The sequence below is a fragment of the Echiichthys vipera genome (genome assembly GCF_963691815.1).
Source record: "Echiichthys vipera genome assembly, chromosome: 12".
Classification (NCBI taxonomy): Eukaryota; Metazoa; Chordata; class Actinopteri; order Perciformes; family Trachinidae; genus Echiichthys; species Echiichthys vipera.
The window spans coordinates 3,811,953-3,826,605 of NC_139837.1; the positions used below are offsets into that span (position 1 = coordinate 3,811,953).

The 14,653-nt window shown below is 45.2% G+C and overlaps 1 protein-coding gene across 1 annotated transcript in view; it reads left to right on the forward strand.

The window, feature by feature from the left end:
* The window catches only part of rock2a (rho-associated, coiled-coil containing protein kinase 2a), a 50,931-nt gene extending 36,497 nt beyond the window's left edge, over positions 1-14,434 (forward strand). The window contains exons 14-32 of the mRNA XM_083924048.1: positions 161-252; positions 1,174-1,420; positions 2,587-2,693; positions 2,962-3,121; positions 4,258-4,418; positions 4,619-4,803; positions 4,901-4,970; positions 5,746-5,849; positions 6,380-6,566; positions 7,461-7,554; positions 7,630-7,724; positions 7,841-8,032; positions 8,129-8,297; positions 9,273-9,343; positions 9,431-9,519; positions 9,635-9,713; positions 9,810-10,068; positions 10,219-10,432; positions 12,819-14,434. Of these exons, the coding sequence (XP_083780174.1) occupies positions 161-252; positions 1,174-1,420; positions 2,587-2,693; positions 2,962-3,121; positions 4,258-4,418; positions 4,619-4,803; positions 4,901-4,970; positions 5,746-5,849; positions 6,380-6,566; positions 7,461-7,554; positions 7,630-7,724; positions 7,841-8,032; positions 8,129-8,297; positions 9,273-9,343; positions 9,431-9,519; positions 9,635-9,713; positions 9,810-10,068; positions 10,219-10,432; positions 12,819-12,822 (2,579 nt within the window). The 3' untranslated portion in view covers positions 12,823-14,434. The remainder of the gene's footprint in view (positions 1-160; positions 253-1,173; positions 1,421-2,586; positions 2,694-2,961; positions 3,122-4,257; positions 4,419-4,618; positions 4,804-4,900; positions 4,971-5,745; positions 5,850-6,379; positions 6,567-7,460; positions 7,555-7,629; positions 7,725-7,840; positions 8,033-8,128; positions 8,298-9,272; positions 9,344-9,430; positions 9,520-9,634; positions 9,714-9,809; positions 10,069-10,218; positions 10,433-12,818) is intronic.
* The last annotated feature ends 219 nt before the right edge of the window (positions 14,435-14,653 follow it).

The window sequence follows — 14,653 nt, forward strand, 5'->3', positions numbered from 1 at the left end:
ATCAACTTTCTTGCCACTTGCATCATAACATTATTATTTTTCTATGCAATTGTGATCCAACTGTTTCTCCGTTCTGTGATTCCCGAACTCCTCACTGATAAAAATGTAATAATGAAGGAGAAATAATACGCTGGTTTGTGTTCTTGTGTGTGTTGTGCAGTGAATAGCCTTCGAGACCAACTGGACGACATGAAGAGGAGGAACCAGAATTCACACATTTCCAATGAGAAGAACATTCACCTGCAGAAACAGGTCATTCACTAACTGCTTTTGTTCGTCTGTGGGCTCTGATGATTCGTGTCTAAGGGCGCACTCACACTGTCCTTCCGGACCGCGACCCGGGCTTTAGGGTACTTGTCCCCCCTCCCTCTCCCCCCGCGCCCCAGCCCCGTTTGTACTAACACTACCTGGGCCTCGGCCAATGCTTCTTGCTGTCCATACGCCATCACGCCGTAACACGTCACACGCATTGATCGCGTGTGTGGCTTTGTTTACAAATCTTTCCACAGACCTCGGAGTTTTTGTGCGTCTTGTCGACTGTTTTTGAATCTTTTCATCGACCAAATCTGCAGTAAACACTCCACCTCCGCATCACCCCAACATGAACCTTTCACCGCCATTGTTGTTGTTGTTAAATGTCCGCGCATGGTCCGTCCTTCTATTTACATGTCAGAACAGGCGGACATACGCTACCGCCGTAGGGCTCGTGCTCGTACACGTGCGCACGCTCGTGCTCGTACATGTGCAAACGGCTCCGCTAAAGCCCACCTCTTTCAAGCGGGCCGTGGACGGTCCGCTGGCCGCAGTTGTGCGCGGAGCGGGTGCACTCACACTGCTTAAAGGTACTAGGCTTTAGCTGAAAAAACGGTTTTGGCCCCGGCCAGAAGGACAGTGTGAGTAGGCCCTAATACTACACCTGCTATTGTAAAGAATATTTGAGTGTTATAAGCTACTGTTATCCAATTCCTTAACACATGTATACGTTATTTACACTTGTATGTATTCATTTAGAGTTATGAGCCATGACAAAGTTGTTGTTTTTTTTCCAAAATAAAATACTTAATTTGAAGCGTTGTATGTGACAGGATTCAGGACGCACTGTCACTGTTAAAAAAATCAAAAAAGCGATAAGTCAACAGCTAAAACTGACCCCACTGATCCTGTCTCCGTCAGTTGGAAGAAGCCAACACGTTGCTGCGGGCCGAGTCTGAGGCGGCGACGAGGCTCCGTAGAACCCAGACGGACAGCAGCAAGCAGCTGCAGCAGCTGGAGGCCAACGTGCGTGAGCTGCAGGACAAATGCTGCCTGCTGGAGCGCAGCAAGCTGAGCCTGGAGAAGGAATGCATCAGCCTGCAGGCCGCGCTGGAGACGGAGAGGAGGGAGCACAGCCAGGGCTCAGAGACCATCAGCGACTTGATGGGTGGGTGACACGCGCGCACGCACACACGCAGTATTCACACAGGAATATCTTTAGTGTGTAAACAATGGTCGTCTGGTTTGAAAATAGGATTATTTTAATGCAGTAGTTTGATTTTGTATTCATCTATTATATAAGTGTAGAGAGCAATTTGGCACGCATGTTAGCAGTTTAATGTGCTGCTCAACTGTTTGGTAGAGCACAATATGAGACAGTATATCTTCGGTATAGCCATTCGTTTTAGGTATGTTATGCCAAACACATCCACTAGATGTCGCTGTCTCTCTAATCAATCTGCCTTTCCTGTTCGCCTGCTACAGGAAGTTAGTAACACACAAGGTCACCGCAGACATCAGAAAAAGTCCATCTGATATTTGGAGACAGAAGACTTGAGCCCAGTTTGTCACTCTGGCTGAACAAATGTCACTTTAGAGAGTTAAAGATGAAAAACAGCTTTTCCATCGCAGCTGGTCTGTGAGCAACAGCAGCACACTGTTAATGTGTGTTACTGTACAGGGGAGTATGTTCACATCAAGACTAATAATTTAACCTTGATCTGATAAAGGCAGCACTCAGGCGACCTGTCATATAAAAGCTTTTATCTGATTACGTTAATTGAGGTGAGGTCATCCTGAAAGCAAACACAGCCCAGTCTACACACCCAGGCTCCTGCACAGCTCTCTGTTTGTTTCTACGTGTAAACGCCTCACTCCACTTTCTTCACGTCTTCACTTCTTCACTTTCTTGCTGCAGTTGTTGGTCGGTGGATGCATCTTACAACGTAACACGATGTAATTGAATCTGATATGAAGTTCTTTCTACAATGAAATATTGTAAAAATAGCATTTGAACCATGTAAATATTCATAATCACGTCAATATTGCCTTAAGCTAATTACTTTTTAATAATCAGGCTATTGTGTGTGTGTGTGTGTGCGTGCGTGCGTGCGTAAACAAACTGTGGTACGTGGGTGAAAAGACAGCAACACTCACTTATAGGCTGCTCTGGTCTGCTGGCCACAGATCAGTGTGTGCACACACTAAAGAGACGGATGCTTGCTGGGGCTGTGCGTGAACATGCAGTGGAAATTAAAGTAAAAGTAATGATGTTTTGGAGGTATTGTCTTTGAAACCTGCTTCTCTGAGGAACCTCTTGGTTTTGTCCTGCAGGACGTATCTCCGGTCTGGAGGAGGAGGCCCGTCAGCAGAGACAGGTTCTGTCCAAAACTGAGACTGAGAAGAGACAGCTGCAGGAAAAACATACCGACCTGGAGAAGGTAAAGCAGGAGGGCAGACTAAAGATGATGAGTCTGCTGGACTGGTATTGTTTATTGAACATAAATATTGTAAATACAAATGTTACAGATGGGTAGTTTGTGATGTATTATGACCATCCAGTGCTTTAATTATTTGATAACCAATGTAGATTATGTACATTTAGTGCTTCTCTTCTGAGCTGCTAGCTGTAAGTCTGAAGTTGAGTTTTGTGAGCCGGCTGAGTTTTGATCGTAGGGTTCATCAGAACATCTTTGTCCTTTTGTGCAGGAGAAGAGCAACAAGGAGATTGATCTGACGTACAAGCTGAAGGTGCTGCAGCAGGAGCTGGAGCAGGAGGAGGCCTCTCATAAGACCACCAGGGCAATGCTGGCAGACAAGAGCAAGATCAAAGTAACCATCGAGGGCGCCAAGTCGGAGTCAATGAAGGGTAGGAGCACCGAGTATTTCTTCAGTGGAAGTGGCTCTCCCCCATACCTCCTTGTTTACTTCAACTGTCTGTTCATCCTAGTTTGTACCAGCACACATTAGATGTGAATCCCTGATACATCACTGACCTCATTATCAGCACATCCATCGTGACCATGAGGGGTGGAAGTAACAGAAATGAACTGATAAAAACGCATGTGACTGAAAAATGCAGAAGTAAATGATCAAGTGATCTGCTGATGAAAGCGGATGTGATCAAAACAGTCTTGAAATGATGAACTCCAGAGTCATGTTTCATCGTAAAAGACACAGGAAAAACGCCACAAAGTCTAAAATAACTTGAGCAAACAAACAACACAGTAAAATGAATAAATCCGATGTCATTTTTTACCAGAATAAGAGTTTGTATTGCACTTAAAGCTGCAGTAGGTAACAAGCAAACAAAACGGCAGAACTTGAAGCAGAGTGAGACCGTTTCCTGCAGCTCTCCCTCTCTGTCCTGAGCCAATAGGAACGCTCCTCTCTCTGAATGACCCGTGATTGGCCAGAGTCTCCGGTCACGGGTTCGTTTTTCTAAAGCTGGAAACAGAGCCAAGACGAGCCGCAGAAGTCTAGTTTACTCTCAGAACACTTGAAGTACGACATGATGAAAGATTCATCGCCAAAAATAATCTAGTTTAATTAACTTGGTAGACAGTCGTTCTCCACTTTCCCATTGTTTTCTACCATTTACTAAAAACGTGCAAGCAAGCAGTCTCCATCCCTTAGTCAGTGGGCGTCGTTTTGAATGATGATGATGATGATGACGATGATGATGATGATGATGGGTATTGTGAATGATGAACGGTAGACACTTAAAGTCCAGTTTACAATTGACATTTTATCACTCTAATTTTTGAATTCATATACATTTCATCACTTCAGTTCTTTTTTTGTTGCTCCCGCCCTTGAGGCCACTTTCCTTAAACACGAAAAGGGCAATTTTGTGTTGTTTGTGTTTGGTTACTTCCATCCCTTACATGCTACAAGTCGTACACAGAGTGCATTTATTGTCACAGCTTTACATATTTGACATTCATCTCATTGATGAACATGACTTTAATCGTGGAAAAATGTATTCATTTAATTCACATCCAGAGACGGAGCAGAAGCTGGCGGAGGAGCGAGCAGCTAAACTTCGTCTGGAGAACCGAATACTGGATCTGGAGAAGCACAGCAGCATGATGGACTGCGACTACAAACAGGCTCTGCAGAAACTGGACGAGCTGCGCAGACACAAGGACCGGCTGACTGAGGAGGTGAGCGACGGTTTATGTTCTGTGCAGTGTGAAGTGTGTGTGTTCACTTATCAAACGCCACCTCCAGAAACAAATCTTGCAGCTCATGTAGCAATGTGTCAATTCTGAGCTGTAGAGGAATACCTTTAACTCAGTTCATACAAAACCAGGAAGTGCAGACATCTGAATAAGAGAAACTGTCTTTTTGCTCGTTCCTCCAGGTGAAGAACCTGACGCTGAAGATCGAGCAGGAGACCCAGAAGCGTAACCTGACTCAGAACGACCTGAAGGCCCAGAACCAGCAGCTCAACTCTCTGCGAACCTCCGAGAAGCAACTCAAGCAGGAAACCAATCACCTGCTCGACATCAAACGCAGCCTGGAGAAACAGAATCAAGAGCTGCGCAAGTCCGTTGAATTCTCGTCTGGCGTTCATACTCGTGGATACGTTTTCTGACTCGGAGGACGATGAGTAATAGAATTTTGATTTGATTTCTTATTGCAGAGAAAGGCAGGACACGGACGGACAAATGAAGGAGTTACAGGACCAGTTAGAAGCTGAGCAGTATTTCTCTGTGAGTCTTTACTCTTTGCTCTGTAATCGCACGTCACAGCACAACACTTTGGTTCTTGCTTGCTGAGTGTGTGGGCTGTAATGGGCCATCCTAATGAGTAGGGATGCTCGATATTGGCTTTTCTGCCGACATCCGCTATTCTGATATTGTCCAACCCTTAATTTCCGATACCGATATCACCCGATACCGATACATGCTGTTACTGTTACTGGTGACACTTGGAAGTACTTCCAAACCACGGACATCTCATGCACCGGGCGAGCAAGCTTGTTAGCCACGGTTAGCAACCTACGAGTCTAGCGTGTTGTTGTTATACGTCATCAAGCACGCGCCTGTAAACGTCCCATGTTGCATTCATGCAGCCTCGGAAATGTTGAAGCCTACAGAAAAAACATCGGTTGTAAAAACCCGATACCGATAATTCCCGATATTACATTTTTAACTCAATATCGGGCGATAATATCGGAGGGCCGATATTATCGGACATCCCTACTAATGAGGTAAACATCACGTGTGTACATGGAGCAATGTAACGCTCGATAGAACCCAAATGATATGTTTCTGTTCATCATAGTTTGTATCTGTTTACACCGTGTATACTCATTATAACTTTGGAGAAGTATTTGTCTTTCTGGAACTTTTTTCGCTCCGAGTCGTCCCAGTAGAAATGCACAGTCATCACCTGCCGAATCCACGAGGTGCAGAGGGGCAAAGAGTTGCATCACAGTTACCTGTGAGTGCGAGGCGTAGCTGACCTGTTTACTGTGTTTTCCAGACGCTGTACAAGACCCAGGTCCGTGAACTAAAGGAGGAGTGTGAGGAGAGGAACAAACTCTACAAAGATGTGCAGCAGGCTCTACAGGAGCTACAGGAGGAGAGGTTGGTTCAGCGGTTTGAAAATAGGATCTTTTCTTTTTTTAGTAAACCTTAATTTTCTATGGCAAAATTCAACTGCTGTTTATTTTTAACATGGTCCAAACCAAGACAAAACAAGGAAGTAGGCGTATGTAATCTTTTCCTCCGCAGTGATTTTAACTAGCTTACTATCTGAACTAAGATGTTGTTTATTATCTGCACCTTACTGTGCATTTAGAGGTCTTTCAGGTAATCCGCATTAGTGACTGTGTCGTCTCTCTTCCATCGATCTCACACCGCGCATCCCCATTCTCCATATGCCTGCTCACCAAAACTTCGCTCTGCGGTCCATGAGAATAGTTAACTTTATGAATATGATCTGGATTGTGATATAAAGGATAAAATAATAATGTGAAACTGAACATAATGCTGTGATATCGTCTGAGCCGCTGAGCCCCGCGATCACCATCACGATCGACTGATATGAAACTAGAAAAGATTGTGATTCAATGCTCGTGCGGCCTTTCATTTGTGTGTCGTCGCACTTCGTTCAGGGATTCGCTGGCAGCTCAGCTCGAGATCACACTGACGAAGGCCGACTCGGAGCAGCTGGCGCGCTCCATCGCTGAGGAGCAGTACTCGGACCTGGAGAAGGAGAAGATAATGAAGGAGCTGGAACTGAAGGAGATGATGGCGCGCCATCGTCAGGAGCTATCGGAGAAGGACATCACCATCAGCTCGGTGAGTTGCACCCGCCCGTCTCCTGCCTTCACAGTCGGCATGATAAATCTCTCATCATCTATCAGATAACACACGTTCTTTTTTTTAATGCTGCCTTTTATGTTCAGTTCAATTTTTTCAATAAATTGTATTTTAGCAGCACACTGAAACAGCAGAAAGGCAAAACTGAGGACAATTTATCTCAATTTTCAACAACGTTATTGCATGTCCCATATTTTCTGCATGTGGTGTAGCGCTGCTTACCTCATCACTTAAGTAATACAATATGACTTATAGCAATAAAATGTCAATCCAGTGGATTCTCAAGCTTCATGAAGACACCACATATACTTTATTTCAGAGAGAGTCAAACTGAGATCAAGATCTCCTCTACAACTGAGTACAGTGAAAAAAATCTAATGAAATAAATCATAATGGTCATTTTAGTGACATAAATATTGTCATAAAATGCCAAAATATACTGTACATTCAGCATGACAATTTATAAATAAATGCTTTCTGAAATGTCCTGGAATAAAAAAACAATCATCTAAACAACAATCATATAAAATGATATGTAAATATGTAAAAATATGAATTTGTTATTAATTCATAGAGACAATGGTAAATAAATAAATGCACTCTAGAATATAAAATGATAAAAAGAACAAGTATATTATGGAAATCAGTCATAGCATTTAACCATATTTATTAGTCGCCACATTCATATCAGTGTGTCATGTGTCATTCTACTCAAATGGGACAAAATATCTGAAGGCCGTCTCCAACATGAGTATTTGACAGACTTAAGAGTTCAGGTTGGACAGCAGGTGAAGGTGGCAGACAGCTGACACAGACAGTCGTCCTGATTACCCATGATATAGTGAATATGACGGTATTTCCTGCCTCATGCAGCTGGAGGAAGCCAACAGGACCCTGACCAGTGATGTCGCCAACCTGGCCAATGAGAAGGAGGAGCTGAACAACAAACTGAAGGAGGCAATAGAGGGTAATTCAGATGTTTAAACTTGTATTATAAGCAAAAGATTGTCAGTTTTGACATTTATCTTCTTTTTTGTTGCAGAATCAGAGAAGTCGAAGGATTGGGAGCAGCAGATCAACCAGATGAAGCAGGCATTTGAGAAGCAGCTGCAGTCAGAGAGGACGCTGAAAACTCAGGTGAGGTTATGTTTAAAAAAAATGAGAAGAAGAAGAAGATGAGCAAACCTTCTTACAACTAAACAACTGTGAGAACGAGCTCAAGCGCGCACCGTGGTACTCGTGTCTCTCTGCAGGCCGTCAACAAGCTGGCAGAGATCATGAACAGGAAGGAGATTCGTGGCGGAGGCAGCCGCCGCGGTAACGACACAGACATGCGGCGGAAGGAGAAGGAGAACAGGAAGCTGCAGTTGGAGCTGAGGTCGGAGAAGGAGAAACTCAACAGCAGCATCATCAAATACCAGAGAGAGATCAACGAAATGCAGGCGGTCAGTAGAACAGTCACCACGTTTCTATTGACACTTTCATCTTTAACCGTTCCTCAGTAATAAGGCCGTTAATTCAATGCCACTCTCAATCTGCAGCAACTGTCGGATGAGAGCCAGATGCGTATCGAGCTGCAGATGGCCCTGGACAGTAAGGACAGTGACATCGAGCAGCTGAGGAACCTCCTGCAGTCGCTCAGTGTCCAATCCATGGACTCGGCCAGCGTCAGCAGCGGGCCGGAGTTTGATACTGACGATGCATACACAGGTGAGAGCTCTTCATAATCATTGGCGTTATACTTTCTTATAGTACATTTTAATAGTATATAAGTGTGGATGTTCCTACTGTACACAGGGCTCTTGTGGTCGTTCTTTAGAGACGGACTATTTATTAATATTGAATTAAATGAAATTCAGATAAAAGATTCTAATTGGAGGGGGAGAAGTTCAGCCATCCGTGACGAACTCGGAGTAGAACTCGGAGTAGAGCCTTTGTGTTGAAAGGAGCCAGTTGAGGTGGTTCAGGATCATCTGGTAAGGATGAACCCTGGGTGCCTCCCTAGGGAGGTGTTCCAGGCACGTCCAGCTGGGAGGAGGCCTCGGGGAAGACCCAGGACCAGGTGGAGAGATTAGATCTCCACACTGGCCTGGGAACGCCTCAGGATCCCCCAGTTAGAGCTGGTTAATGTGGCCCGGGAAAGGGAAGTTTGGGGTCCCCTGCTAAAGCTGCTGCCCCCGCGACCCGACCCCGGATAAGAGGCTGAAGATGAGACGAGATGAGATGAAATGAGATGAAATGAGCTCTAGTGTACATGATGAATAACTGTATGTTTTGACTAGAAACAACTGAGGATTTGGGTTCAAAGGAAACAAAATAAAGCATTTTTTTTTTTTATTGGTGGCTGAAAAAAAGGTCAGTTTATGTCACTTTTATACACCAAATCTACTCATTTTGTTTTAATAAGCGTGTGCAAATGTGTTCAGAAAATGCACTCAATAAATAGAAAGTCAATCAATAGAAAGTTCTAAGTAAAAGAACTGCATCAGACCATGTGTCAGAAGTGGTGTGCGTATCAAACCGGAGGTGAGTCAGTAATGGCTTCACTTCTGTAGCCGGACTACAAGATGCTTTTCCTTTAGGAAAATTCCAAAGAAGTTGGTTTGAGAATATATTTGAGGTCGCGCTGACAGATTATCACTGTGCTTACATTCTGTAACCTCCGCGTCTCTTCCTCCCACTCAGAAACCAGGCTGGAGGGCTGGCTCTCTCTCCCTGTAAGAAACAACACCAAGAAGTTTGGCTGGGAGAAAAAGGTATAGAGAGCGAAGCTGCTTGGAAAACGTTTAACAGTCTCTCCTTTTATTCAACGTTACCTCACTGTGTGTGTTCTGTTGCTGCAGTATGTCGTAGTGAGCAGCAAGAAGGTTCTCTTCTACAACAACGAGCAAGACAAAGAGCAGTCCATTCCCTACATGGTGCTGGATATAGAGTGAGTCCCTTTTGGTTCGTCTAAGAGTCAAGGATTTCCTGTAGGGGGCATTTGTTGTTGAATGGAGGTGCAGCTGACTTGTGATAAAGGGATATTAACTAATTTCTTCACACAGCAAACTCTTCCACGTGAGACCGGTCACTCAAACCGATGTGTACCGCGCTGACGCCAAAGAGATCCCCAGGATATTCCAGGTGTGTCTCAGCACCGCCACACAGGGTTTTTTATAATTGAACTGCTGAATAGTACCGTGTTTTCTTCATTATCCTCGTCTTCTATCGCCCGTCCAGATTCTTTATGCCAACGAAGGCGAGAGCAAGAAGGAGCCAGAGGATCCACTGCCCAGCGGAGAAAAGTCCAGCTACATCTGCCACAAGGGCCACGAGTTCATCCCCACGCTCTACCATTTCCCCACCAACTGCGAGGCTTGCACCAAGCCTCTGTGGAACATGTTCAAGCCGCCGCCGGCTCTGGAGTGCCGGCGCTGCCACATCAAGTGCCACAAGGACCACATGGACAAGAAGGAGGAGATCATTGCTCCATGCAAAGGTAGGACGCTTCACATAGGGACTGATCTAGGAACAAACAGGTGTGTCGGTGCAGATTTAGGACGTGAAAAATGGAATTGGGAGTTCTCAGTTATACCAGTGTTGCTTCCGAAGATAACTAAAGACTATAACCGGTCTCTCCATCCACCAGTGAACTATGACGTGTCCTCGGCCAAGAACCTGCTGCTGCTGGCCGTGTCCCAGGAGGAGCAGCAGAAGTGGGTGAGCCGACTGGTCAAGAAGATTCCCAAGAAGCCTCTTGCAACGGAGCAGTTTGCGCGCTCCTCGCCGCGTACCTCCATGAAGGTCCAGCCCAGCCAGTCCATGAGGAGGCCCAGTCGACAGCTCCCCACCAGCAAGAGCAGGTACAGTAGCACACTCAGGATTTGGAGTGTTTCCGTTTGTATGAAATGTTGGGATATGCAGGAGCTCTCCCGTCTACTACACACTACTACTACACTGGAACATCAGTTGCAGTGGTATATGGGGGTCAAACTATACACATTACATACTGTAAGCATTGTATAAGGGCGCACTCGCACTGTCCTTCCGCACCGCGCCCCAGGCTTTAGGGTACTTGTCCCCCCTCCCTCTCCCCCCGCGCCCCAGGCCCTTTTGTTCTCACAGTACCTGGGCCTCGGTGAATGCTTCTTGCTGCCTATACGTCATCACGCCGTAACACGTCACACGCATTGATCGCGTGTGTGTGGCTTTGTTTCCAGATCTTTCCGTAGACCTCTGAGTTTTTGTGCGTCTTGTCGACTGTTTTTGAATCTTTTCATCGACCAAATCTGCAGTAAACACTCCACCTCCGCATCACACCAACGTGAACCTTTCACCGCCATTGTTGTTGTTGTTAAATGTCCGCGCATGGTCCCTCCTTCTATTTTCTATGTCCGAACAGGCGCACAGGAAATGATGTCAGAACCGCCGTATGTCATGCTCGTGCTCGTACACGTGCGCACGCTCGTGCTCGTACATGTGCAAACGCGCTCTACAGAAGCCCACCTCTCTCAGACGGGCTGTGGACGGCAAGCTGGCTGCAGTTATGCGCGGAGCGGTTGCACTCACACTGGTCAAACGCACTAGGCTTGACCCGAAAAACCTGTTTTGGCCCGTTGCGGAAGGACAGTGTGAGTGCGCCCTTATATTTATGCAGTGGAGCTGTTCCTGTGGGGGCTATAACACCTGTCTCCAGTGAAGTGTGAGAACGCGAGCAAACGTATGATGAGGCTGTTTCTACTCAGTCTTGTTGTGTGTCTCTGGATATCTTACACAACAGCAACAGTAGCCGACCTTCCACTTGACAACAGACTTTAATCATGGGAACCACTTTGTATGTGCAGTCATTGTTACCAGGCCATCAAAAAGGAATCTCCCCTTTCAGATCGGAGGACTTTGGTCTTCAGGACTGGCACTGGGCATTGGATGATATCGATGATGATTGTTCCTCTATTCATTTCTGATGACCGCATATGGTAACACTGTGTGCAGTGTGTGCAGTGCAGTGTGTTGATTGTTTCCACGGGGCATCCGTTTACACAGCTACTGTCCAGATTTAGTTGTGAGGAAATTAAATTAGGATATTGATGGAAGAAACCTGTGTAACAAGGCCCTCTGCTGCTTATTCTCCTCCACCTTGGAAAAACATGTGACCCATACTGTTTTGGGGTGGTAGGGTAAACAACCACAACAACTACACAAGACTAAAGTCACCGAGGTGCTGTTTTAAAGGCGCGTCGTCCTGTCTGTGCCTTAAACATGTCCTCTGACCTCGCAGGTCAAACGGCTTCAAAATGAGGCGAGAAGAATCCCACAGTGGACACCGGTACACATGACAGCTTCTCTTTCTGTGTTCTTCATTAGACGTTTCCCTGAATGTTTGTATGTGTGCGTACAACCAAAAAGTGTCTTTTTGCACTTAATGTTCAGACACAGGCCTGGTTGTCAGTTTGTGGTGGTGGTGGTGGTGGGGGGAGGGGGCTACGTCCACATATGTCAGTCCCAGTGCATGCGCTTGTTGGGTATCACCTTGTCACCGGGTGTTTTAAATGAAAGGAGGTACGTCATCTTCTGGGTTGAAACAGAAACGCAATCACTTTTTATGGTTTTTCATTATTTATTTAGGGGCTGAACATGAAACAAATGTCACCTTTTTCTCATGCAAGTGAAATATCTGTTTTTCAATTATAATTTATCATGGTTTGCAATAAAATGACTTATGGTAATGTGAAATGGTATAATATCATTTTCCCCTTTAACGCTAGAGCCCGTTATTTATAGAAAGATATGATGTAAAGAAAGAAAGATATATAGATACATACAAAGATGTGTTTGCAGTAATGTAGTAACTAGGGATGGGCGTGAGTGTATCTACAGAACGGACAAACTAAACACTGGCTCTAGAGTGGACCATTCATATTTTTACGCTACCTAAAGTAAAGACCACCCATGTTCTACCACACAGTTGGGGGAAAAAAGGGGGGTGAGGTAGAAAACTATAATTAAAAAAAGCTCAAAATAAGCCTAACTACAAACTACAGAGTGCTACATACTGTTAAAGTGCCGGTGTGTACAAATAGTTGGATCTTGAGTGTAAATAAACCCCAAACCTGAAGACTGCAACATTGTGAAATAAGTGAGTATCAGTGTCTTGTGCCAGATGCTTTAGTTAGTATTATTGAGCTGTTGTAACATGCCATCGGTCTCTGCTCAGACTAATCTTGCATCCGTTTCTCTCTCTTCCTCCAGTTAACCTCGCTCGAGAGTGTGGCGCGTCGTCGGGGTGATGGGGTGGTGTGTGTCGTCCTACGTCAAAGACTATACGAAGCTCTGTTTGCAGATCAGCACACCGAACCCCTGCATCACTTCTCCACAACCCACGCCGTCGTGCTTCAGCCTGTGAGAGTGACAAAGTCTGTTTTTCCCCCCTTTTGTTGAACCGGGCACTTGAAGCGGTAACGACTTATCAAACTCACCCGAACGCCTGCGCTCTTTCCACCGAGCTCGATTGGCTTGGGAAGCGTATTCGTCGAAGGCCTCCTCCCGGGCCCTCGACTAGAGCAGTGAAGTGTTTCTAGGGGCTGGAGTGGCTCGTTCAGCTCCCACAGAGCAGAAGAGAGCTCTAATAAGCCTGAGCGGGGCAGGCAAGAAGGGGATACACTTACCTCAACACTTCTCACCACCACACACGGTCTGAAGGACTCAACAGGGAAACTCTCTACTCCCCCTCACCACCTTTGGGGATTCTTGTGGCCAAATAAAAAAAAAAACATTCTTGTGCTTAATGATTGTGAACAATATGAAGGGTTTAATGGGGAACACTACACTCAGAAGATAGTGCATTCTGTAATTTGTCGGCTGAATACAGGTGAGATTGTCGATCCCAGATACAGATACAACACATTGATTGTAGCTTCTCGCTCTCCATGATTCGGCTTTTCAGGTGCGTGTCCACACGGGTCACACAAATTTAAATAAGGTACTTAAGAAGCCCAGCTGTGACTCTTAGGCGGGGGGAAGGAGTGTGGGATTCCTCCAGGATTTGAGTGCCTCTTATTCAGATTTGTGACTCGGGTTCGCGCTCTGAATCACCAGTTTGTCGCGTGACTTCAGTAACGGTTCTGAGAAAACGGAACGGCATTAGACGGAGGCCTAGACGTGGGACCCTCACGTTTCCCACGGTCTTTCAAACCTGCACTGTCAGTTAACGAGGGTTAATGTTTACTGAGTTCAAGGGACGCACCGTTGATGCTTTTTCCGATCTGATGCTCGCCTCCTTTTGTCGTTTGAATGTACACCTGGGCTTTACCAGAGATGACACGCAGGCATTGTATTACTTCTATCCAAATATACTTGACTGAAGCTCCCTTTCATCACCAACTCCTCTGAGTGAACTTGCATGTGTTTGCCTTTTCAGGCCTCACACTAATGTGCCGTCACCCGCGGGCCTCCACCTGTTACAAACGTAGTTTTTTAGTCAGCGAGGGGGATTCACCAATAAGAAGCCGAAAACAATAAAGGTATGCAATCATATCCCACGATATCAAAATACTGAGCAGCACTATTCCATTGAGAGTTTTTCTAAAAGTGTTTTGTCCTGATATTTTTGTATTAAAAGTAACCAAACTCTGAGTTTGGGCACGTTGTTGTGTACGTGTTATATAGCAGGCGGAGAGTAATATGCGTGTGTTCATGTGTGAGCGTGTACCGAGTACTCTCCTTTAACCAAGAAGCATGTTTTATACATATAAATATACACAGTATATATATTTTCCATGCCATACAGCGCACATTATATTATTTATACAGCCTTGTCCACTTTGTATTTAAGGGCTCTACATCCAGATTGCATGTCTGCTACCAAACAGCTCTATAATAACTACAACAATAAAGACGTGGATGTGCCTTTTGGGTTTGGATTGTTTTTCTGGCTTATAAAAAACAACTTTGCTCATTTTCTGGGTGCGTTTTTTAAAGCATGAGACTGAAATGACCACAATGTAAGAAGCTAGAATGTTTGCTTTATTAAAATTGTTCACAAAAGGACTCGTAAAAAGACTTTGAAAATACAGTATTTCTCATTC